The sequence below is a fragment of the Phyllostomus discolor genome, chromosome 4, assembly GCF_004126475.2.
Source record: "Phyllostomus discolor isolate MPI-MPIP mPhyDis1 chromosome 4, mPhyDis1.pri.v3, whole genome shotgun sequence".
NCBI lineage: Eukaryota > Metazoa > Chordata > Mammalia > Chiroptera > Phyllostomidae > Phyllostomus > Phyllostomus discolor.
The window spans coordinates 114,438,396-114,463,473 of NC_040906.2; the positions used below are offsets into that span (position 1 = coordinate 114,438,396).

The window sequence follows — 25,078 nt, forward strand, 5'->3', positions numbered from 1 at the left end:
TCAATAAATGAGTGGATCAAAAAACTGTGGTACATTTATACCATGGAATACTATTGCAGTAGAAAGAAGGAACTCCTACCCTTCGCACCAGCATGGATGGAACTGGAGAGCATTATGCTAAGTGAAGTAAGCCAGATGGCCAAAGGCAAATACCATAAATGATCTCACCTATAAATGGAACCTAATCAACAAAACAAACAAATGAGCAAAATAGAACCAGAGACATGGAAATGAAGAACTGACAGTGACCAGAGAGCGGGGAGAGGGGGATAATGGGGGAAAGAATGGGAAGGGACAAGCCAAGGAACATGAACAGAGGGCTCATGGGCATGGACAGTTGGCAGGGGATTCACTGTGGGAGTGGGAGGGATGGGGCAGGGGAGAGCAATGGGGAAAAATACAGGACAACTGTAACTGAACAACAATTTTTTTAAAAAGACTTGTTCAAAAATGATCACAGCAGTGCTATTCATAATAGCCAAGTTGGGAAGTAACCCAAATGTCAACAGGAAAACGGATACACAGATGTATATTCCTCCAATGGAATAAAAAGGGACTGATACTGATACATGCAACGACATGGACAAACCTCAAAAAACATCATGGTGAGTGAAAAATGCCAGACACAAAATAGTCTATGCACTGTGATTCTGCTTGTAAGAAGTTTTAGAAGAGACAAAGCCAATCTATGTGAAAAAATCAGAGTAGTGGTTGCCTCTGGGGGTGAAGTGGTGATGAATAATTCTACATATTGAAACAGGAGCAAGTTATATGCATATGTCAAAATTCCATCAAATTATACATTTAAGATCTGTGCATTTCATAATATGTAAATTGTAATAAAAATATAAGCCTCAGCCAAAAGTAAATTAAAAAAGATGAAAAGTAAAAGAGAAAAATGAGAAATCTGGAGGATAGGTCCATAAAGCCTAACATTTGCATAACAGAAATTCCATAGAGAAAAAATTTTCAATTCAGAAAATGAAGACTATAAAAAAATAAAGAATCTATGCCTCAGAGTTAAAGATATGACTTTATCTTTAAGAGGTTGAAGAGGTCTCCTGGGTCTTCAGTGCAAAAAAGTGACAAGAGACCTTCCCCAGTACACATCGACATGGACTTCATAACACTGGGGAAGGAAGAGAACACCCTAAAAGCATTAAGAGCGAGAGGAGGAGAAAATCTCATAATCAATGTACTGGCAATAAAAATGGCACTGGACTTCTCAAAAGTAAGGGAAGGTATTGGAAGTAATGTTCCAATGAAAAGAGGGATAAACCCAGAAAAAGTCATGAAATTCAGCAGAGAGCATGTCTAACACTTGCTGGAGGCCCGTGGAGCACCCGGGAAGATGGCGAGGTGGACTCCCAGGACGGCTGGGCAGCTCCTCAGCAGGACCACGGGGCACAGCCTGGGGTCTCCAGGGAATAGATCTAATTAATGACTTAATGTGTTTGAACCAACTCAGATGAAATTTACACTCTTGGTACAGAGTTTAGAAATGAATTAGTGGTGAATACCTACAAAGTAAAACAAATGAAAAATAAGGCCACTGGAGAGAATAATAAAAATTATACTGAAAATATAATCACAGTACATTCATTCCACGGCTAGGCTATACAAATATTTACAGGGTCAGAATATGTAAAACCCAAACATCCATCTTATAGACAACTGTGATTTGATTACAGTGTGGGTTTAGGGATAGAGGAAATGAGGGGGGTAGGAAAGTGTTGCATTAAATGACTGATCTTCATTAACTGAAGATTCATGGATAATATCTAAAACTGGAAAATCGATAAAAGGCAATATAAGCTTTCTCTTTTTATTTCTCTTACAAAAATATAGAAGTAAATATTAGAATAATAGATAAAAGATTTGAAGTGGATTCCTTCAGGGGAATGAGCTGGGGCCAAGAATGGCAAAGCAGGGAACTGCTTGGGTCTTTTAAGTCCTGTACAAAATTATTTGTCATTTTTAACAACAGCAATCATCACACACATCAAATCACTTAGAAAATTTTTTAAACTGCTGCTTCACAAGCCACGTGCTTCTTTTGTTTGTTTTTCTTTCTCAGTCTTTTGAATAAAATGTTCACAGCAGCCTTATTCACAACAGCCAAAAACTAGAAACTACCCAAATGTCCATCAGCAGTGGAATGGATGAATAAATTACTTTTTCCGCCTTTTAATTCATCACCACATTGCCCTCCAGGAAGAGGCTATCAATTATGTCCTTCCAACAATTCATGAGAATCCCCTCTTCCCAACACCTCCGGAGCTCCGAATATGATTACCATTTATTTCAATCTTCTTTGAACTGATGGGCCAAGGCTGAGGTCTCACTTCATTTCACATCGCTTTGATTATCAGCCATTTTGAACACGTGTTCATACATATTATTTGTTCTTTATTCTGTAATGAATTACTTCTTCATATCCATAGCCCTTTTTAAAATGGAAATGTTTGCCTGATTCTTTTTTTTTTTTTGGACCAATTCTTATTTATTGAAAAGAAAGAGATATTTATCTACTAATGCTATTATTAACCCATTTATCTGGCATATGGTTTTCCTGCATTGCCATATCCTTTCTAAGTTTGTCATTTTTAGAAATATCAAATATTACATTTTTATATGGTATGAACTAACACTAGTACCTTTAATGGGAGGAAGAACCAAAGCTGACCACGTGGTCCACGGTAACCTGGGCAACTGGCTGATCTGTGAGCTGACAGGGACACAGGAAACCCTCGGGGGGAGGGAGAAGGGCAGATGGGGGAGTGCCTGCCAGGTGGGTTTGGTCCTGCTGGCGGGAGCCAGTGGGAGAAGGGTGGTCCAGATGCACAGGGAGAGTCCCCACAGGTGGTGGGTCCATGCCCTGGGGACATGGCGTGGATTCCACGGAGTGGATTAGAGAAGGCACCTGGCAGGTCCTCAGCTTTGGGGGAAAGGTAGCACCACAGCGTGGATTCAGGTGCTGGGAGGTGCCTTCCAGAGGCATGAGATAGCCTTTTCTTCAGAGGGTCTGGATCTCAGTGGAGCAGGAAGTGGTAAGGGGATCCTAGGCTGAGCAGGGAGTGCTCATGGCCCTGGAGTCTTGGTGGGGCTAGTGGCAGCTGTTGCTGCTACTGCATGGTATTGGTACAGCCATGAGAAGTAAGGAGGAGGAGGAGGAAGAATCTGGAAGGAATGCAAAGTACATTCACTGACTGTGCTCTGCCTTCTCTTTCATCCGACCCTCTGTCCAGGCCCAGTCCTTTCTGGTTCCTTAGTCTCTTCTCACCAAATTCTGTCATCCTCTCCATCCTGAATACACTTTTTGCCCTTCGGGGCATAAAATGATACAAAACCCTGGGATGGGAGCTCTGGAGTATGACCCCTCCCCAAGGGTTGTGGGGGAACCCTAGGAGGGACTTCTGGGTGTGCAGGTCTGGTCTCTGGTGGAGGGAATGACTCTGTGTGTGTGTGTGTGTGTGTGTGTGTGTGTGTGTTGGTATGTCCCTGTGCACACCTGATGGTTAGTTATGGAAGACATCTGAGGCCAGCCTCAGATCTCAGCAACCCAGCTACTATGGGTAGACATGACCCAAGGGCATGGATTTGAAGGTCAAAGGAAATAGTGATTTGTAACAATCAAATGAGTGTGCAGAGACAGACAGGAAAAAAAGACTATTTGAACTGGTGTAAGTAACGGTTGATAGGATGCCCCATGTGTGGTCCCTGGCTACTACTGTTCTGCAACCCCTCTCTCCCAGGAGACAAGTTTCCCCCCATTCTGCTGGCCCCCCAGCCAACCCAGGCCCAACTCACCAGGGCGCCAGAGGGTGCTGAGGCCCTGAATGTTGGGGACTGCCCTGCCTGGTCTCAGGAAGCTGTAGCCCCCCGTGACTTAGGCTGAGTAAGAGACCTCCAGACCAGGAGCCACTAAGGAAACAAAACTTATTCCCCTGGCATGAATGCTGCCTGTTCTGCACCTGGCCTCCTAGGCTTGATCAGTTAGCCAATGACGGGTAAGATTTCCCACAGAGGGAATCATCTAAGGCAGGCATGATCACAAGGAGGCCTCTGGGAAGAGACTCAGGGGCTGTGGAAATGAAGGGGTGATGGACATCAACCCCTGCCCCCTCGGCTTTGTCAAAGCCTGAGTCCTTGTTCTTAGATGTGAGAAATCCAAGTCTCCTGGCTGCCTTTGTCTCCTCTGCCAGACTCAGGCCTGTGGAAATAACAGGGACGGTGCAGTCCAGACCAGAGACAGCGGACCCCTGGGATGATCAGGCCTGGGACATAGAATATGCAAGATCCTGTGAGATCTGCTTGCTGGAGGATGATTAGATTAGAATCTGAAGGCACAGACAGGAAACCAAAAATAGCCCTTTGAGCCCTGCAGTCCTTTCAAATGTTAAAACTCCAAACTCTGCCCAGAATCACAGCGGGGGTTCTGTCAGCATCTTTGAAAGTCACCTATTTCTTTTCATCTTTTCTGCCAGACTGTGAATCCACAAACTAAGTCTGTATTCTTAATAAAAATCTGCTTGGGAATGGAAATGGGGCGCTCCCTACTAGAGAGAGTGGCTATTCCATCCCTACTTCCCCACAGGACCTGGTTGTCTCTGTGTATGTTTTTCTCATGTTTCGACAAGCCATCCACAGCCTTCCACAATCACTGCAGGCCGGTGAGCACGCATCACCTGAATCTATGCAGAAGGTCTTACTCCACTCACACTGGTGGGGAAGCCATGAGTAGGAGAAAGAGGCAGATTCCAACTTGGAGAGTTTTCTCTTGGAGAGTCCCCTGGGAATTCAGGACCACCCCAACATAGCCGAGAACCACTCAGAGCCAACCACAGGCTAGAGGGACACAGATAGTGGAATGCAGACAAAGAGAAAACTTGGGGGCCTTCAGGGAGGAGGCGTTCCTTCCCAGTGGTCAGCAGTGGCCAGACAAGAGGAATATCAGCTTGAGAAAGCAGTGGCTCCATGCCCTCACACCCAGTGACACATCTCTATGCCAGCCAGGGCCACCTTCCTCCCCTCTGAGAGTGTCCTCCTACCATTTGGTACGTGATTAGGTTCAGAGAGGGACACCCAGCCCAGCTGAAAACCAGGAAACCCCCAGGAGCTCACCCCTGCTGGCATATGCAATTTGGTTTCCTGTGCTGTGTGTGACACAGACAGACACCAAGAAGTCAGGAGGTGTATCCTGATAACACCACCACTTCACCTCACTATGCAACTCTGAGCAGGTCACTGATGGCTCGCAGCCTCAGTTCCCTCACAAACCCATTTCAGGCATTAGGAGAGAGGTCATATGAACACGCTGTGTAAACTAACCTTGTGCATGTGGGTGGCTGGCATTATTTTCAAGGTCTTCTTCCAGCTGTAAAACTCCATCCTGCCTTTCCACCTGTGGTTCTGTTAGATAGAACAAGGGTCTAAAGGTCTGGGCCATTCTTCCTAAAGCTATTCTTTTTAAATGTTAAAATGTAGCACAGTATTTTGCAGACTAGCTGTAAACAAGATAAGCTTGACAGGAACCCAGCCTGATAAGTGTGCAGCCAACTTCAGAGAAGAAATCAACATGCAATTGACCAAATGGTGTATATAAGCAATGGCTAAGCCTCCCTTCCAGGAGACAGAGCTTTGGGTATAAATTCCATCTCCTTTACTTGTTGCAAGTAAATAAAACTGCCTTACCACCACCATCTCATTTTTTTAATAGAGCACCCAATGTAGTGAACCCTTTGAGTCCGGTACTAGTCCCTCAGGCACTGACAGCTGATGTCCCTTCTGGAACTGTTCTCCTTTAGTCTGAACCCTTGCCCTTAACCTCAGTCTCTGCTCACTCCTACTGTAAAGAGAAAGGCACTGCACAGAAGCAGCCTGAGGAGTAGGAGGTGTGGGGGTTAGGTGCAAAGTAGTGGAATTGAATCAAGTCCCCTTGATGGGTTCAAATTTCCACCTCAGCCTAATCTACACACAGAGTTCCTGCTGTAGGTGTTACATTATTAGCTCAGTCCCGGGTGGCCTCCACTGGAATTATCCGTAGCCCCTAATTCTCTCACTAAATATACATAAATACATATGCATTAAATATAAAAATATATTTACTAAATGCCTACTCAAAATAATATTTATTGAGTAATAGTTTTATTAAATATATAAAATCTATTATTGGATATATTTAAATATATAAAACCTTTTTCTCTGCAAATTGCATCTTTTAAAAAAGTAAATCTTAAAAGTACAAGCATTCACTAAAGAAAGAGATGTTGGAGTCTCTCATCTGTTGATGTGATAATCACACACATATTCCTCTGGTGTCCTTGGGTGGCGGGAGTTTAGGATGCAAAGATGATGCCAGCTGCAGGCTCTTGTGCTCCCTTCCCTGCCCACCCATTGACCCAACCCTCCTTCCAGCCCCTCTGAGGACCCCTGTTCTCTTTGCTCCCAGCTCCCCTCTCTCCCTCCTTTGCCAGGAACCCTCCCTATACCTCCTGCTCCTCCAGCACCCACAAAACCTCCCCAGGTGGAAACAGGCCACCAACCCACCCGCAGGCCTGGACATGATGTTTCTGACTACTCCTGGGGCCAGTGGGGCTAAGGGCTCTCGCTCAGACCTACAAGTGCCCCTGAGCTTGTCACCTGCCTTCATTGTGACTTTCCCTGGGGAGGGGGCAAAGCCAGACAGAGCTTTGCGAAACACTGAGAGAGAAAGAAGAGAAAGAGCAGGGGGTCCATTAGTGGACCACGGTTTCCTCCTGGCTGTCTCAGCTCCTCCCCCAGGGACAGGTCTTGGTGGGGGAGGGGCAACTGCACAGGAAGGAGAAGAGCAGCCTCTCACAGACCTGGAGCTGTGCGCCACCTAGCCTGGCCCGATCCACGCCTGCGACTGGAGGGCCCCTGCTTCCCTCTGTCCGAAGAATCGGCCTTCTGTGGTCTCCCACTCCCAGACCCGGGCCTTGGCCTTTTCTATCTCATCTATCTCTGTCAGGTGCTGGAAGAGCTAGGCAGACTCAGGGCCAATAGGTTCTCTCTCCCCAGCCAACCCGCTTCTGCCTCCCAGCAGCACACGGAAAAGGGCCACGTGGCCCAGGGAGCCTCACTCCCAGGACTGCTGCTGCTGATGCCACTGCTGTTCCCAGGGGAGGAGAAAAAGAAGGGCATGGGGAGGGGGCAGATTTGGGACAGCAGACCACAGAGCGAGCAGCTCTGAGGCCAGAGGGCAAGTCCTGGCATGGCCCTGACCTGCAGCGGTGCTCTCCGGACTCCTGGGTACTATCAAACACCACAGCTGCTGTGCGTGGGGGGCGGGCGCTCTCCATGAGTGGTCAGCACCCACCCAGGGACGGGCTCTGTAAGAAGAAAGGCTGGTGTAGGGAGGTGTCAGGTGCATCAGGTTAGTCGCCAGCTCCAGGCCCCGCACACTGACTCAGGACTCTCAGTTCTCAATCTGGGACAACGTGGTGCTGGCTTCTTAATTGTCACCCTGACTGATCGGAGGGAGGAAGATGCAGGACACTACTGGTGTAGAACCCACCACCCTTCTAGCAACTCTACTTCTAATTCCATGAAGTTCTCTCTGGTGGTGTGTCACCGGTGTGCCCTTTTCCTGGGGTCCGCGCGCTCTCTTCAGTGCCTCCTGGTTTCCTAGTCATGGAAGCCAGGCTGCCCCTCCCCCATGCTGGTCTCCTGAGAAGACTGCAGGGAACCTGTGCCCAGGGGACTCACTTGTGAGCACACACACCCACCACACACTGTCTCAGTGATTTACAAGCCTCCTCAAAGATGCTCAAAAAGACCAGTTGGTCATGTTGCTCAGTCTGAGCTTGTAGGACCTAGCCACAGAGAAGCCCAAGACGCCAATATCTTTGGAGAAGGCATGGGACTTGGCACATGGTAAGTGCTCAGTGTGTGTGTCCTCTGGCCGCAAACCACCCCCCACCACGTGCATCAGGTTGGTCTGTCCCATCCTCCAGGCCCAGATCAGGGATCTGCAAATCATAATCTGAAAGCTAAAAATGGCTTTTAAATGGTTGGGGAGGAATTTTTTTTTTCATTTGTGATTCATGAAAATTATAGGAAATTCAAATTTCAGTCTATAAATTAAGTTTTATTGGAATACATCCACACCCACATGTTTACATATTATCTATGGCTGTTTCATGCTAACAACAAAGTCAAGTAGCTGTGACGTAGACCATATGGCCCACCTAAACCTGACGTGATCACTCTCTGTCCCTCTAGAAAAAAGCTTGCCTACCTCAGTCTAAATCAGAGCTTCTCAGAGTATCTGTGGTGGCAACCGGCTGAATATTTGTGTCTTCCCCAAAGTCATATGTTGAAATTCTAACTCCCAATGTGGTGGTGTTAGGAGGGGGCCTCTAGAAGATGATTAGGTCATGAGGTGGAGCCCCCATAAGTAGAATTAGTGCCCTTGTAAAAGGGACCCAGAGATCTCTCTGACCCCCTCCCCACCACGTGGGGTCACAATAGGAAGAGGGCTCTCACCAGACCCCACCACACTGCACCCAGATCTCAGACCTCCAGCCTGCGGAGCTGTGAGAAGTGAATTTCCGTTGTTTACCAGCCGCCCAGTCCGCGGTAATTGTGAGAGCAGCCTGAGCAGACTGACTAAGAGCCAACCCATCAACGACTATTTATAGGTAAAACACGATAAAATTAAATTTCTAGAAACAATGACCAAAAAAAGCAGATGTACAAAGTACAAGACCAAAACGAGTATTAGATTTGACGGACATAAAATTACATTTCAACCAATATTATGCGAACAGAACAAACACAACACGGGAGAAACTGGAACGATAAGAACCACGAGCGTTGCTCATTGGCAGTGCGCCTGTGAGCAGTGGGCACAGCGGCGGCTGAGCTCTGTTCCTGGAACGCCGCGCTGCTCCTTGGTCACAACCAAACAAAACATCACAAGAGTGAAATTCCGCAGGTCAAACGCCAATATTTGCACTTTGAACAAACACCCTGTGTGTCCACACTTGAAGATTTTAATGTGACAAATGAGCATTCTTTTTGTTTATTAACTTACCCAATCTGAGGAACATTAATGACACCATAACTCTCAGGGGAAAATGTATACAGAAATTGTTTTGATGCTTTGTTTTAATAACCCTCATAGTAGAAAATTGGTCTTACAAAGCTATGCTGACAGAAATATAGGAAGGAAGTTTAAAGGAATTTTAACAGGCTCCATATTTTTATTTTTAACTTTTACAAAAGAAGGCAAGTGACACTGTATTTTCAAATACATCTTCAGCCCTGGCTGGTGTAGCTCAGTGGATTGAGTGTGGGCTGTGAACCAAAGGGTTGCAGGTTTGATTCCTAGTTGGGGCACATGCCTGGGTTGCAGGCCAGGTCCCCAGTAGGGGGCTACATGAGAGGAAGTCACACATTGATGTTTCTCTCCCTCCCTTTCTCCCTCCGTCCCCCTCTCTCTAAAAATAAATAAATAAAATCTTTTTTTAAATGTGTCTTCAATACTCTACCAATAGCTAGTTATTTTAAAGGTTATAGTCATATTTAAATTATCTTTGTAAGAAAAAAGTGGATTCTAAATCTGTGGGTTTCTTATGCATAATCTTCTTTTGACAGAAAAGGGAATTTAAAACATTTTATCAAATTAGTAAGGTTTTTTCATGAGTACTTTTGCAAATATGCAATACGAAGATCATCACCTATTTTGGTAATGATTGTTGTTAAAGTAAGAATGTGTCATAACAATTTACAAAAGCTATTCTCATAAACCTCTAACATTTGCTTTTGCTCTTCAATTTTATTTGCCATTGAAAAACATGTTGCATTCTTTCCTTGCATAGAAATGCTAACATCAAAGCTATAATATAAACAAGTCTAACTGCAATTCACATCTTTACTAAACTGGTCTCCCTCTATCTTGCCAAAACATTAGGAGTTCCTCCCATAGATCAAACACTCTCCACAGAGCTTTCCCCTCAGTAATCATTGCAAACCGGCATGTAGAAACAAGTCTTCATGGCGCTTCCATAGTACACATAATGAAGAGAATGATTTTAAATTCGTGACGTTCATATCTATGTAATTTCATAATTTTCCACATCAATTAGCACCCTGTTCATTTCAGCTGATATTTTTTCACAGCAAGACTTTCTCTTTTTTAATTAATTAATTTAGAGAGAGAAAGAGAGGAAGGCGGGGTGGAAAGGGAGAAGCATCTATTTGTTGTTCCACTTACTTATGCATGCATTGGTTGATTCTTGTGTGTACCCTGACGGGGGATCGAACCCTCAGCCTTGGTGTATCAGGAGGACGCTCTAACCAACTGAGCTACTGTCATAAGCAACTGTCATAGCAGCTGCAGCCATCAGAACATGCTCCTACATAAACCTAAACCCCAAACCACTTGTTGGTAATATGACCCTTCGTAGTTGTTTACAATCCAGAGTTAGTTGTGTTTTTGGCAATAAAGTTAAAAGATACAGAGGAACTTCTACCTATCACCAATGTTCAAACTGCACATATAGTAAAAGAACAGCTATGTTAGCAATACAGGCGTGTTTCTCTAGTCACCATGAAAAAGTCTCTGCTGGCTTTATTTGTTCTGAGACTTGGTCTTTCACACTCTGAGCCAATTCCCAAATCCATTGAGCTAAAGAGTAGATGGGAAATGATGTTTCAGCTTTCTTCTTTGCCACATATTAACCTGACATTGTTAAGCAAACTTCTCTGTTGTAGCCTGTCAATAATATTTTAGCAATTGTAGATAGATTTTTAGCCTCACAACACAAAGTAGCACCTCACAAGAAGCCCACAGGACACTAGAGTTTATGTGAAATGCTGACTGCTGTCAGGCTTTTTAATTCAGTACTTTTTTTTCCTCAAAAAATCAGTCTTGAACTTGTGTTTTTATGTTTTTATATGTAAATGTCCCTTGTTTTTATGATGCATTTGCTTCATTAGCCATCATATCTCAACAAATAGCACTGAGCTTTAGTCTTCACCATTATTTGTAAACTCTCACTATACAGCTGTCATGGCTTACAACAATACAAGTATATGATCTCACTGTTCTGTAGGCCAGAAGTTCAGTATGGGTCTCACCGGACTAAAATCAAGGTGTCCGCAGGCTGTGTTCCTTTCCGGAGGCTCTAAGAGAGAATTCATTTCTCGCTCATTTAGGTCTGGAGCAGAATTCAGTTCCTTGTAGCTACGGGACCGACATCCTGTCCTCCTGCCGACCTTCCCCAGCCCGTGGACTCACCTGTATTCCTTGGCTCTGGCCCCCTTTCTCATCTCAGAGCCAGAGGTCCCTTTCCTTTGCTCTCTGCTGACCGGAGCTGGGACACACGCTCTCTGCTTTCCCACACTAATGATTAGATTGGCCGCACACGCATGATCTCTCCAACTCGAGGCCTTTAACCTTCATCACATCTGAAATGTTCCTTTTGCCATGCAAGGTGACAAGTACACAGGTCCCTGGGGTTAGGATGTGGACACTTGGGGTCAGGGTCATTTTTCTACCTATCACAATGATGGAATACACTTTTGTGTAAAATCAGTGCAAATCTTTGAAATAAATTCAGAAGGAAAAATTTCTTTGGAATCAATTCTGTTATTATAATTTGGCTTATTACTGCTACATTCAGAAAAGATGCATCTTTCTAAACAAAAAGTTTAGTGACTTCTTTTGCTATCCTTTGCTTCCTGTGAATTGATACTTGAATTAACTAATTAACTACTCTAAATTAGCTAAACATGGTACACTCTATAAAAAAGAACAAGTTGGATTTAAAATGTAATGATTGTAAAAATAATAAATTATAAAAATAATTTTTAGGTGTTTCTACGCTTTTGGGTTATAGTTAACTAACCTTAAAGTAGTATCACATGCTGAAAGGTAGTCCTACTGTGTGTTGCCACTACAAAGCTTGTTCCGTACGCAGCTCTCTGTGACATTTGACAACACCCAACTGGTCTACACCCTGTTCACCCAGAGAGCACGAGCTTACCAATCACATACTTGGACCTTGAGGCGATGTCAGATTTAGAGTTTACCTATTGCAGGCAGGTTACAATTTGTGGACCAGCACCAACCCATAGATCATAAGTTCAGTAGCTCAGGACTAGAATTCTGCCCATGTGTTCCAAGGCTGGACACATGGGCTGGTCCTGGTCCTCGTTCTGGGAAGCCTCACAGAAGGTGCCGCTGTGGGACAGGATCAACTGGCTGTATGTCCATCGGCCCAAGGCTCTCTCCAGAAGGGACAGTCCTTGGCTCTCAGGTACCCTCTCCTCCAGGCATCTCCCAGCCCTTGCTCTTCTCTTCCCTCCCACCTTAGGAGCCATGGCTCCCCTCAAGGGCCCTGGCTAGGGGAGCAGACCTGGCTGAGGACACTGAGAGCCCCTACTTTCTGTCACAGCCTTGGGGCTGGCACCACTTCTTTCCCTCCTGGGCCTCTCACTTGCCCACAGCAGCCATCATCTTCTCGTTATCCTCAGAGGCCTTCATCCCTTTTCCAGGGACAACCTCTCCAGCCTCCACAAAGGGCTCTGAGCACAGGTCAGTCTGGGGTCTTGCTTGGAAGGCAGAGCAGTAGGAGTGCAGGTCAGGCAGCTCACAAAGTCTGAGGGTCAAGAGGGGACCATAGAGCCTTCGAACCAAAGGGTCACTTGTTCAATTCCCAGTCAGGGCACATGAATGGGTTGCCAGCCAGGTCCCCAGTAGGGAGTACATGAGAGGCAACCATACACTGATGTTTCTCTCCTTCTCTCTCCCCTTCCCCTCTCTAAAAATAAATAAATAAAATCTTTTTTTTTCCTTAAAAAAAGAGGGGTCCATAGAGATATTTACCCAGTCCATTGAGGCACTGGGTAAATACCTACAGGCTGGCCCAGGGCTCTGCCTTAGAACCAGAGGGACAGGGATGCAGAGAAGCCCCTAAAATTCCCCATGAGGGGTCCCATTCCCTTAGTAGCCCAGAAGTGTGAGAAAGCGCATGGACGTCAGAGATGAGAGTGGCTTCAAGACTGCAACTGTGTCCACACTTGAGGAGGCTCAGAGGTTGGGAGGGCCGTGCAAAGAGATAAGAATGCTTGGAGGGAGGCCCAGGCCTCCGGACTCCTATTCGAGTGCTCCTGGACCCAGCAACTCCTCCACAGGCAGCAGATAGAGCCTGGGCCGCAGGCCTGTGAAGTCCTGAGCCATGAGACTTCACAAGCCAGTCCGCACACCCACAAATTGGTTTCCCCCCGAGCTGATGGGCTTCTGTTCCCAGTTCATCCCAGTTCTCTGATAGCAAGAACAGGCAGGCCATCCTGCCCACTGACCAAGGTCTCTTCTTTTTCCCTGGCAGCCTCTGCCTTCACACAGAGCTGGTCCCTGGCTTCCCGGGACTTCACCTCATCCCAGACCCAGAGCTGTGTGTCCCCCACTGGAAGAGCCAGAGAGGCCCCCAGGGCTCCCTCTGCCATCACCGCCCCTTCACAGTGAGCTCAGGGTAGGTAGGGTAGGACCCTCATCCACACAGGCCTGGCTCAGGGGCATCCACAGAGGCTGCCACCCCAGCCTGGCCCACTCCTGTTTGTGTCCCTCTGTCCTCCAGGAAACAAAACTCCACCCTCTCCTCCAGCCCTGCAGCCTCCATTGCCCTGGTCACCATGCCTTGTGGACTTCTCCCGGCCCAGAGCCTGGTGCTGTCAGCCCTGCCTGTCCAGTGAGTGGGGTCTGGGTGAATTTAGAGAAAATGAAGCAGAAACACGGAGAGAGCGTCAGAGCGAGGGATCAGCCAGAGAATACAGAGGTGGGAAAACTGTAATTGACAGGGCTGTCCAAATGAAATGGCACTGAATCCAGCTGCCTTGCACATTCATGACAGGCTCGCCTTTGTCACTGAAGTGTACAGGAAGTCCCTCCCACCACCTGCCCTTCCAGGAGTGCCTACCCAAAGCCACCAGTCCAGGACACTGCCTCATCCTAAGTCCTGAAACAGCATTCCCCAAGAGTTAAGAGAGTCACAAGCTCTGAGGAGAAGGCAGGAAAAAAACGGAAGGGGCTGGGTAAAAGGTGCAGGGACCCAAAAAGAGTGAAGAGGACCTGGAAACAGGATCAGGTCAGGAAAGAGCAGACTTAGGGAGGAGGAGGCACAGGCCTAGGGAGAGTGGAACAGGGTCCAAGTGGACTTCAGTCACTTCGTTCTCTTCTTCCCACCTCCCCTCTCAGGGCCTTAAGGAGTTGGCCGGTGCGCCCAGCTCCCAGCTCGGCGCAGATCCCAGGGCCCTTGATGCTTCCTGCTGAGCCTCAGGGCCCAAGAAGGATGGCCGGCGTCTTCCCCACCCCCACAGGAGCATCTCCCTGACCTCTGAATTCTGCATCCCCTGTAAAGAAAAGCCTGAAGCTTCCCAGAACCTGATCCAGCACCCTCGGCTGCCCCTGGCTGTGGTGTTGAGGATTTCGCAGCCCTAGCCTCCTCCCAAGGTCCAGGCCCGCAACTCGCTCACATGCAGTTTGCATTGGGGCCAGCGCCATCCAGTGGATGAATGTGTTGACCCAAAATTCATGTATTGAAATCCTACCCACCATGCTGATGGTGTTAGGAGGCGGGGCCTCTGGGAGGTGAATGGGATTAGAGACCCCTAGCAACCTAGCCCCTTCACCACATGAGGACACAGCATGTAGGCAGCCTGGTGTGGACCAGGAGGAGGGCCCGCACCAGACACAGCATCCGCCAGTGCTTTGGTCTTGGACTTGCAAGCTTCCAGAACTGTGGGAAGTAAATGTCTGTTGTTTAAGCCATCCAGTCTCTGTGGTATTTTTGTTATAGCAGCCCAAATGGACTAAGAAAAACACAGTATTCTTTTTCTCTTTAACAGCTCAGTTTCTCCAAAAAAGGACTCTTTTAACTGTTCTCCTGGGGGTATAAGGCAGGATGTCAGGGTTCTTGGCACCACCTGTAGCGAAGAAAGGGGCCCCACTGCCCAGTGCCTGCTCTCGCCCACCCCTCCCCCCACCTGTCACACAGTCTGCCCCAGTGGTGCCTGGTGCCCTGAGCAGAGCATCTGTCATCCTAGACCAAGTTCATGGTTCCTGCAGGTGGTGAATGAGAGAAAGGATAGGGGCAGCAGACTCACCCTTCGCCTCACAGGAGGCAGAGAGCCTAGGAGTCAAACCACTTCTTAAGAGTACTTTCATTCTAGTCTCAGGTTTCCAGCCCCAACTTCTGTTCTGCCTTCTGAGATGCCCATGCCTCCCATTTCTAGGCTTCCTGGAGTTTCAGGTCAAAAGTGAATGCATCTTATTACTCTCACTCCCACCTTTCTCTGGCCCATGATGTCATCTGGTTTTACCCAGCTTCAAGGCTCTTATGGGGTTCATGCTTTATCCTTGTGGATGGAGTCATACAATTTTTATCCATTTACTGCCACTTCCCCCACACGGTTTCCACACCTCCTCAGTGGGAGTAGAGAGGAACCCCAGATTCCCCATAACCACCCCTCCCAGCACCTCCCACCATGGGTGGGAGTGAGCGAAGACCCCGCACCTCCCCTGCTGCTGTAAGGACTCCTGGTTCTCTCTCTATGACCCCTGCCAGCGCTGGGACCCCCGGACCAGCCCTTTCACTCCTTCTCCCTGTTCACTGCAGTCACTACGAGGTGCCAGGGTTCCCTGGGCCTCTCTTGTCACCCAGAATCCCGTCTCACTGAGACCTGATACATTCATTAAATGAGCCCCATTTTCCAACTCATCCCCAAGTCTCCCCACTCTGCCCTCTGAAACAGTTGTCAGTGCAAACTCTGGACTGTGTTCTCAACTCTGCCTGTCACCTTCTCGCTCTCACTGAAGTCGGCCCCTCCTCTGAGACCACTGCTTTCTCTGTGCTTCTGGCCTTTTCCTCTCCTTCACCTCCAGTCACTGGGCCTGAGACCTCCTGCCACTGGGCCTGAGGGTGGGGTTGTGTCCTCTTCGCTCCTCATTGCCACTTCCTATTTTCCTGTCCTCCCTGAAGCAGCCCCACAGTTCGATTTCCCACATGAGACTGTCCCATAGACCACCCATCGTTGCTGCAATTCCTCCACAATCTGCATTTCTCCTTTTTCTTCTCCTTTGGTCTTAACCCCTGGATCACTGTCATTGTCACTCACACTGCTCCTGCCATGACACTTGGTGAGCTTGGGCCCATGTAGACTCCTAGATGATCCTTCCGAATTCGTGGCCTCTCAGTCCCTGGACCTCCCCTGCCCCAGTGATCTTGTCATCGCTGCCTCAGCCTCCCATTCAGATGCTCGGCATGAACAGCGCTTCCTGCCCTTAGTCTCAACTCAGATACCCAGCTTCCAGCCACCAGCTGTCTCTAGCACCATCCTATTCACTAGGTCATTGTACCCCTTTACCCCCACTGGTGTCCATGATCCTCCAGTCCTGCCGCCTTTACCATCTCCCTCACCTCGCTCAAGTTTTCCTTCCCCTTAGATTCCATGATCCATCCTTATATTCACTCTTGGGCTCACAGTTTCCATTTCTTTCCTCCTCTCCCCTTTCACTGAGCTCCCCTGGCAAAACTCCAGCCCTCGTTGAATCCAGCTTTCCACTCATTCTGTCCAGCACCCAGAGAAGCTGGATAAGGCAGGAAAAAAAACAATCAGTCGTGCTGAAATGTCTCACTGGAGACACATCATCTCCATTCTGAACCTGTTTCACACTGTCTTCCGGCCCCCCCCAACTCCCATGCCCCTTCCCTCCCCTCGTGCTCAGCTGCTGCCCTTGCATCCTGACTCATGGACACAAATCAAACCCTGAGGAAAGACTGTCCCTCAGGTGCAACCATGGCTGTCAGTCATGCCCCCTCTGTTCCCCCACAGGTACTCTTTCTTCCTGTCACTCCCTGCATTCCCCGCTCAGGCCACCCTCTCCCGATCAGCCCCAAATCCCATCTTCTCTAGTCTACACAAGAAAACTGCCCCAGAAGTTCTCCCCTCTCTCCTGCTTCATCTTTTCCTCTCTCTCTTAAGTGCCATGACAATTAGAATGTACGTGGGCTGTGATATATTAAAAACCTTCTCAACCCCACAGCATCTCCGGCTACTTCTCCACTTACAGTAAAATCCCACGAAAGGACTGGATTCACTCGCAGCCTCCAGTGTTTCTCTTCCTGTTCTCTCAAAGCCACTCCAGACTGGCCTCTGTGCCCTCCCTGAAACATCTAGTCACAGTCAACAGTGACTTCCACATTGCCAACTCCAGTGGTCAATACTCAAATGCCATCATATTGGGAAGATGAACAGCAATGAATATGACTTAGCACTCCTTTGTTCTTGAAATGCTTTCTTCCCTCAGGTTCTAGAAAAACAAACAAACCTGTAGTTGTCTCCTCATTTGATGCTGTATAATAAGTTACTCCAAATGTTAGTAGCTTAAAACAACAAATGACATGTGCATTGTATTTGTTATGGGGTCTGGGCCCAGAGCGGGTCTGCCTTAGGGCAGCTGGTAGTGTGTGGGTTCTTGACTCGATGCAGGAAATATTCCACAACACAAGTCCAGGTGGTTTTGAGAGTACATTTATGAAAGTGTGGGGCAGTGTAATGAAGGAAGGGTTTAAGGTGGAAGAAGCAACAGGAGGGACCTAGGCAGGTCTGCTTTGGCTCTGCAGAAATTATAGGAAAGATGCGAGCCTGGGTGGAGTTGCTGTAGCTCACGAGGGAGTCAGAGAAAAAGGGGGCCTTGGAGACAGGCACAGGGGGGTAGCCTGGGACAAGCTGCCACTGCCCACTGCTCCACTGGTTGCAAGTCTTGTGGGGACCCGTTGACATTAGGAGAAAGAAAGCATCAATATAGAGTGTGGGCGTACTCTAGTGAGGACGTCCTGAGTCCTTTGTCTTGAGGCTTTTTTATCTTTCTTTGGTCAGTGGGAGTCCTAGGGGAGGTCTCAGGGGAGGATCTTAACAGAACGTTAATTAGCTTTCCAGGTGTGTCCTTCAATAAGCTGACTCATCCACATGTGTGTATAGAGGAGACAGGGTTATTTTCTGGTTAGCTTGATTTTTACAGGAAGTTATTGAAGAAGGACCGGGACTGGGGCCAGTCTGCCCTGGGACTGTCTGGAATGTGTAAACCACTTGCTCCTAAGCGTCCTTGGTTAGGAAAGATAAAACCTTGTGATTTATTTGCTGGCTGTAAATTCCTCGAATGGTTTGGCCTAGTTGACTTATATTGTCTCAGTTTGCCCTGTTCCACTTGTCCAGGAATTTCCCTAACTTCTTACTATCCTGCCTCAGTATTACCTCACAGATTGCTCTGGAAGAGGATCAGGAATTTGGGAACATCTTAACCAGGTGTTCCTGGTTCAGAATCTCTGGTGCAGCAGTCAGGATGTTAGCGAGAACCAGTCATCCGAAGGCTGGACTGCAGGACCTCCTCCAAGATGGCTCACTCACCTGTTTGTTGGAACAAGGTGTCAGTCCCTTGCCACGTGGGCCTTTCTCCATAACCTAGGAGCCAACTTCCCCAGAGGGAGCAATCCAAGAGAGAGGGAGGACGAAGCCACGGTGCCTTTTATAACCTAGTCTCTGAAGTCACATTGCTGCTGCCGTGTTCATCAGACACTAGTCACTGGGGCCAGCCCAGACTCAAAGGGAGAAGATTACACTCAGTCTCTTCAAGATAGATATATTAAAGAAAGAGGTGAAGAGATTTTAAAATCACCACAGTACCTACTCTGGCCCCAAATTATTTATATTTCTCCCACAGGCAAAATACTCTCATCCCCTCCAAAAGCTCACGAAAGTCTCATCCCATTGTGGCATCAGCATGAGGTCCAGGAAATTGTCATTTAAATTGGGTCCAGGTGTAGATGAGGCTCCTCAGGTGTCACTCCTTCCATACAATTCTCAATATGAAGGCCACAGTCAGGAGGCTGTGGCCACCAACCTGGCATGTACTGGGATAGGGAAGGGGTTGCCTAAAGACCCACTTATCTGCCACACACAAAAACAATATAAATGTTGGTACAACATGGTACGCAGTAGACTTTCCTGTTCAAAAGAGAAGGAAATGGGAGGCCAAAGGAGCACTGACCCATAGGAAATCTCAAATTCAGCGCTGGCTGGTATGGCTCAGTGGACTGAGCACCGGCCTGCAAACCAAAAGGTCACCACTTCGATTCCCAGTCAGGGCACACGCCCAGGTTAGGGGCCAGGTCCCCAGTAGGGGGCACTCAAGAGGCAATCACACATTGATATTTCCCTCTCTTTCTCCCTCCCTTCCCTCCTCTAAAAGTGAATAAAATCTTTTTAAAAAAAGAAAATCTGAAATTCAGCTGGGCAGATGTTGGAAGTTCCTTGATTGGGACTGCCCCACTGCTACATGGGAATAATTCGCCATGCCTTTTGGCTCCTCCCTCCGGGCTACTGATCCTTCCTGAGCCACCCCTCACCTTCCATGAAAGGCAGCCCATGTTTACACCTTCATAGTTTTTTCAGCCTTCCTCCTGCCAGTAGACTTTGTAGGCTACACAGGTCTTTTTTGGTTTTTTAGTCTTCACCTGAGGGTATGTTTATTGATTTGTGAAAGAAAAGGGGCCACATATGAACCTGACAGCCTCCGTGGAGACCGCGAGGCGACTTTACAAACTCAGAGACCTAAAGTAACCACAAAGAATGGTCTAAAATTAAAACTTATTAACTAACTAGCCAAGATGGAGACATAAGTAGACGCACTTTGCCTCCTCGCACAACTGAAAGAAGGACAACAACCAATTTAAAAACAAAAAACAACCAAAACTGCCAGAAAATTGAACTGTATGGAAGTCCAACAACCAAGGAATTAAAGAAGAAACACTAATTCAGACCAGTAGGAGGGATGGAGACGGGCAGCTGGGACAGAGGACCTATGGCAAGGAGGCGGCTGGAGGACTGCATGGGCGAGGCAGCAGCAGGTGAAATGAGGGGTCCCACATTCAAATGCAGATGAACCAAGAGCAACAACGGGGGAGTGAGACAGACCTCGCAACCCAGGGTTCCAGCATGGGGAAATAAAGCCTCAAAACCTCTGAGTGTAAAAACCTGTGGGAATTGTGGCGGCAGGAGAAACTCTCAGCCTCATAGGAGAGTTCATTGGAGAGAATGTACACAAACCCACACACCCGGGAATCAGCACCAGAAGGGCCAGATTTGCTTGTGGGTAGCAGGGAAAGTGACTGGAAGCCCCCTGAGAGCCAACCAAGCAGCATTGTTCCCTTTCTGACTCCTCCCCCACATACAGCACAACACAGGAACAGGGGTAGCCCTGCCCTGGCAAGTACCTAAGGCTCCACCCCTTACAACATAACAGGCTGGCCAAGACAAAAAAAATATGGCCCAAATGAAAGAACAGATTGAAGTTCCAAAAATAGAGCTAAGCAGTAAAGAGATAGCCAACCTATAAGATGCAGAATTCAAAACACTGGTATTCGGGATACTCACAGAAATGGTTGAGTGCAGATGCAAAATAAAGGAAGAAGTAAAGGCTATATACAAAGTGAAATAAAGGAAAATATACAGGGAACCAACAGTGATGGGAAGGAAACCAGGACCCAGACCAATGATTTGGAACAGAAGGAAGAAATAAACATTTAACCAGAACAGAATGAAGAAACAAGAATCAGAGAGAGAGAGAGAGGGAGAAGGAGAGAGAGAGGAGCTTAGGAACCTCTGGGACAACTTTAATCATTCCAACATCCAAATCATAGTGGTGCCAGAAGGAGAAGAGGAAGAGCAAGAAATTAAAAACTTATTTTTAAAAAAGGAAAGAAGGAGAACTTCCTCATTCTGACAAAGGAAATAGACTTCCAGGAGTTCAGGAAGCTCAGAGAGTCCCAAAGAACTTGGACCCAAGGAGGAACACACCAAGGCACATCATAATTACATTACCCAAGATTAAAGATAAGGAGAGAATCTTAAAAGCAGCAAGAGAAAAGGAGACAGTTACCTACAAAGGAGTTCCCATAAAACTTATCAGCTGATTTCTCCAAAAAAAATATTGCAGGCAAGAAGGGGCTGGAAAGAAGTATTCAAAGTCCTGAGCCCTGGCAGGTTTGGCTCAGTGGATTGAGCACTGGCCTGCAAACCAAAGGGTCACCCGTTTGACTCAGTGTAGAGCACATGCCTGGGTTGAAGGCTAGGTCCCCAGTAGGGGGCACGAGAGAGGCAACCACACATTGATATTTCTCTTCCTCTCTTTCTCCTTCCCTTCCCCTTTCTAAAAATAAATAAATAAAATCTTTTTTAAAAAAAGAAGTATTCAAAGTCATGAAAAGTAAGGACCTACATCCAAGATGACTCTATCCAGCAAAGCTTTCATTTACATTAGCCTTCAATGGAAGGACAGATAAAGTGCTCCCCAGATAAGGTCAAGTTAAAGGAGTTCATCATCACCAAGCCCCTATTATATGAAATGTTAAAGGGACTTATCTAAGAAAAAGGAGATGATCAAAACTATAAAGAGTAAAATGACAACAAACTCACAACTATCAACAACTGAACCTAAAAACAAGAACAAACTAAGCAATCAACTAGAACAGGAACAGAATCACAGAAATGGAGATCACATGGAGGGTTATCATCTGGGAAGGGAAGGGTGGAGAATGGGGGAAAAGGTACAGGGAATAAGAAGCATCGATGGTAAGTACAAAGTAGACAAGGGGGAGTTAAAAATAACTTCCTGGTGGGTAGTCATCTCCTAGGGTGGTATTTTTCCCTAACAAAGGTCAACCTTTACCTTAACTGAGTCTGTCTGTTGTCTTTTGACATCTACAATAACAGATCTTTGGAAGGTCAGGGTAACTTGCCTTTTTCCCAACCCCCTTGGGCACAGTCAGAGACTACAAACCCCTTCATTGTCATTGTAATCAGGTAAATTGTTGAATGTTAACTATCACTTACCCACCTATGTAAAAGAAGTATGTGCCTACCATTTTACCTTTTATCCAATCCCAGAGGTTCCCTGACCTCCCCACCCTCCCGCTTTGCTCTCTCCTGCCTCCCTAATGTATCACCAGTGGATTTCATGTAACCCCCTTATGTCTCCTGCTTTGATTCTAACGTGTAAAAGAAGGTGCTAAACTGCCATTCTCCAGAGCATTTCTCAATCCATATAGGTACTACTTCCCGGCAATTGGCTCAAATAAGCTCACCAAAAATTCTCTACCGGTTTGAATGTTTCTCATCTTGACGGATTTTAGAGAGAGAAGAAGGAGGGTGGGAGAGAAAGAGAAATCGATTGGTTGCCTCCTGTACCTCCCTGACTGGGAATCAAACCCACAACATTTTGGAATACAGGACGAGGCTCCAACCAACCAAGCCACCCTGCCAGGACAGGGTTTTTTTGTTTGTGTTTGTTTTTGGTTTTTGTTTGTTTGTTTTAATAGTCTCAGTGGAAGTGTTTTGTGAGTGTCATTCTCTTTATGTGAATGTCACTCAATTAAACAAAAGCCACACCTACAAATCTCTTCAAGGTAAGGTCTCTTCTACGCCTTGGGCTTCTCCTGAGATACCAAGGGATAATGTCTTTAAGCCATTTAGAAGCCTGGTGTTTGATCGAAAGAATCTGTGAGTGACACGCCCTTAAACTCATTAGAGGCCTTTTGTCTGAGGCATTGTGTCTGATATTCCTGAGATCTTAACAAAGGATTTTATAGTCACACCCTTGGTTTCATCCTTTGACCATATTTTTTCTGAAAGTGCCTTGAACTTGATTTTAGCATCATTTACTGTCTGGAGAAGCTAAGAATCTTCCAGCTCCTTCATGTTCGATAAACCCTGCCTGCAAGTTCTCTCTCTCCTTTCGCGTGTTCAATAGCCACGAGAAGAAACTCCAAGGCAGCACCCTCAGCACTTTGCCTGGAGAGCTCAGCTGCACCACCCCGGTCCCTAGGTTCATTCCCTACTTTCCACGTTTACTGCAGGTGGCAGTGTTGCTCAACTCTGCCACTAAACAAGGATCTCCTTTCCTTCTCACCCACTGGCCAAATGAACCTGGAGAACATATGTAAGGTCTGTACACTCTCCCCATTGATAAAAAAAGGACTGATAATATCTACATTAACAAGCCACTTGGATTGCTAAATAGGATGATATGTTCATAAAACATCACACACGTGGAAGACACTGAACAGTTGCTGAGCTTTAGAGGGACTGAGGTGCAGTAGGAAGAGGGCCCACCTGTGACACAGCAGAGACAACTCAGAGCTGATCTTGACTAGAGGGACAGAGGGTGAACTTGGAAAACTGTGAGAAATAAGCTCCTCTCTTCAGTGGACAGCAGAGGGGAACATGGGAAAGAATCAGGGCGAGGAAGGTAACTGACCGACCTGGGCCCAAAACACATGTGTGCTCACTGCCACCGCTCTCTGGCCAGCAGTGGCCTTGTCAGGAGGCTGCGCTGCCCCGCCCCCCGCTGCCACTGCGTGTGAAAGGGGATGGGGAGGGGGTTGCCTCTGCACCTGTGTGCAGCTCTGCAGCTGTCCCTGACCAGCCCCCTGGGTTCCTGTTCCGACTGCAGGTGGCACAGGCAGTGGGAAGCCCTGATGGAACTCAGGGGCCTGGACACCAGTGAAGCCACCTGCCACTTTCAGCAGGTCACTGACCTTCTCTGCACCTCCTTCCTCACCTGCAGGGACACACTGCCGTGGGTGTGAAAATAAACAGTGCAAATGAACAAGCCTTGTAGATTATAAAATTATGTGAATATATATTGTTTCCTAAGTTTCTTCAAGCTCTAAATCTTTGTCCTGCGTTCCCACACTTGGCGTCAGTGGACCAGCTTCTCTGCTTTGCCCTCTGTTTTCCCATCATTGTGTTTCTTATCCTCATTCTCTCCCTGGCCCCAGGAAGCCCTGCTGCAGGCAGGGGAGAGCACCGTACACAAGCCCGGGGAGTGGAGGGGCCCAAGAGAGGGCAAGGCCTGCAAACCAAGACCCAGATGAGTTTTCTTAGCTCAACCCTGTGTGTGACTGGGCAAGTCATTACCCCACTCTGCACCTTCGTTACTTTCTCCCAAAAGTTAATGAGATGAAGAAGAGCCCTGAAGCCCCTCCAACAAAAACCTAAGGCAATGAATGTGAAATGAACGCCTTCCTGTACCCAGCTCAGGCTCGCCAGGGACAGGGCCCCATGGGACACAAACAAACAGAAGGAGCAGGAAGCCCTTGAACATGGCTTTGAGCTCCTAGGTGGAGGGGCCTCTGGAAGATTCCAGCACCGGCTAAGGAAAGGGAACAGTGGAGCAGGAGCGAGTTGGAGAGGACCTGGCTCAGGGGCAATGCAAGGCCTCTCAGGGGCACCTGCTGGGATTCCAGCCCCACCTGTGTCCCCTGGGCAGTCCCCAGGGAGTTCCACCTATGGGTTATCGGATGATAGCAAATGCAGTCAACATCAAAGCCACAGTCCTGGCCACATGCTCACTTCTCCTGGCCTTGGCCTTGGTCGGCAGGCCTCTCTGCATTGGCCGCTCCTGGAATTGCACATACCACACCAGGTCTCTTGTGGCTCTTTCTCTCTTTTCTTTGTAAATTATGTATAAACATCAATGTTTTTCTGACTCCACAAATCCTGAAATTCATTAAGGGAAAATATGAAATTAAGATTTTTTCATGGATTTATTTTTTTAACCCTCACCTGAGGATATGTGTACTGATTTTAGGGAGGCGTGGAGAGAGAGAGAAACATCCATGTGCAGTTGTCCCTTGTACGTGCCCCAAGTAAGGACCTAACCTGAAACCTAGGTATGTGCCCTGACCAGAAATAGAACCCACAACATTTTAGTGTACAGGACGATGCTCCAACCAACTGAGCCACTAGGTCAGGATTCATCAATATTTTTTAAAGCTTTTATTTATTTATTTTTAGACAGAGGGGAAGGGAGGGAAAAAAGGAGGGAGAGAAATACCAATGTGTGGTTTCTTCTCCCATGCCCCGCACCGGGGAACCTGGCCATCAACCCAGGCATGTGCCCTGACTGGGAATCGAACCTGTGATCCTTTGGTTCTCAGGCCAGGGCTCAATCCACTGAGCCACACTAGCCAGGGCATCAACATATTTTTTT

General features: G+C 47.3%; 1 protein-coding gene across 1 annotated transcript; it reads left to right on the forward strand.

Annotated features, from left to right (window-relative positions):
• The first annotated feature begins 579 nt into the window (after window positions 1-579).
• On the forward strand, window positions 580-23,672 carry NCR2 (natural cytotoxicity triggering receptor 2). The gene is given in 8 exon segments (XM_036022590.1): window positions 580-605; window positions 7,143-7,384; window positions 7,387-7,458; window positions 7,461-7,642; window positions 7,833-7,896; window positions 13,359-13,491; window positions 13,608-13,718; window positions 23,537-23,672. Coding segments are annotated over 8 exon segments (966 nt in total).
• The last annotated feature ends 1,406 nt before the right edge of the window (window positions 23,673-25,078 follow it).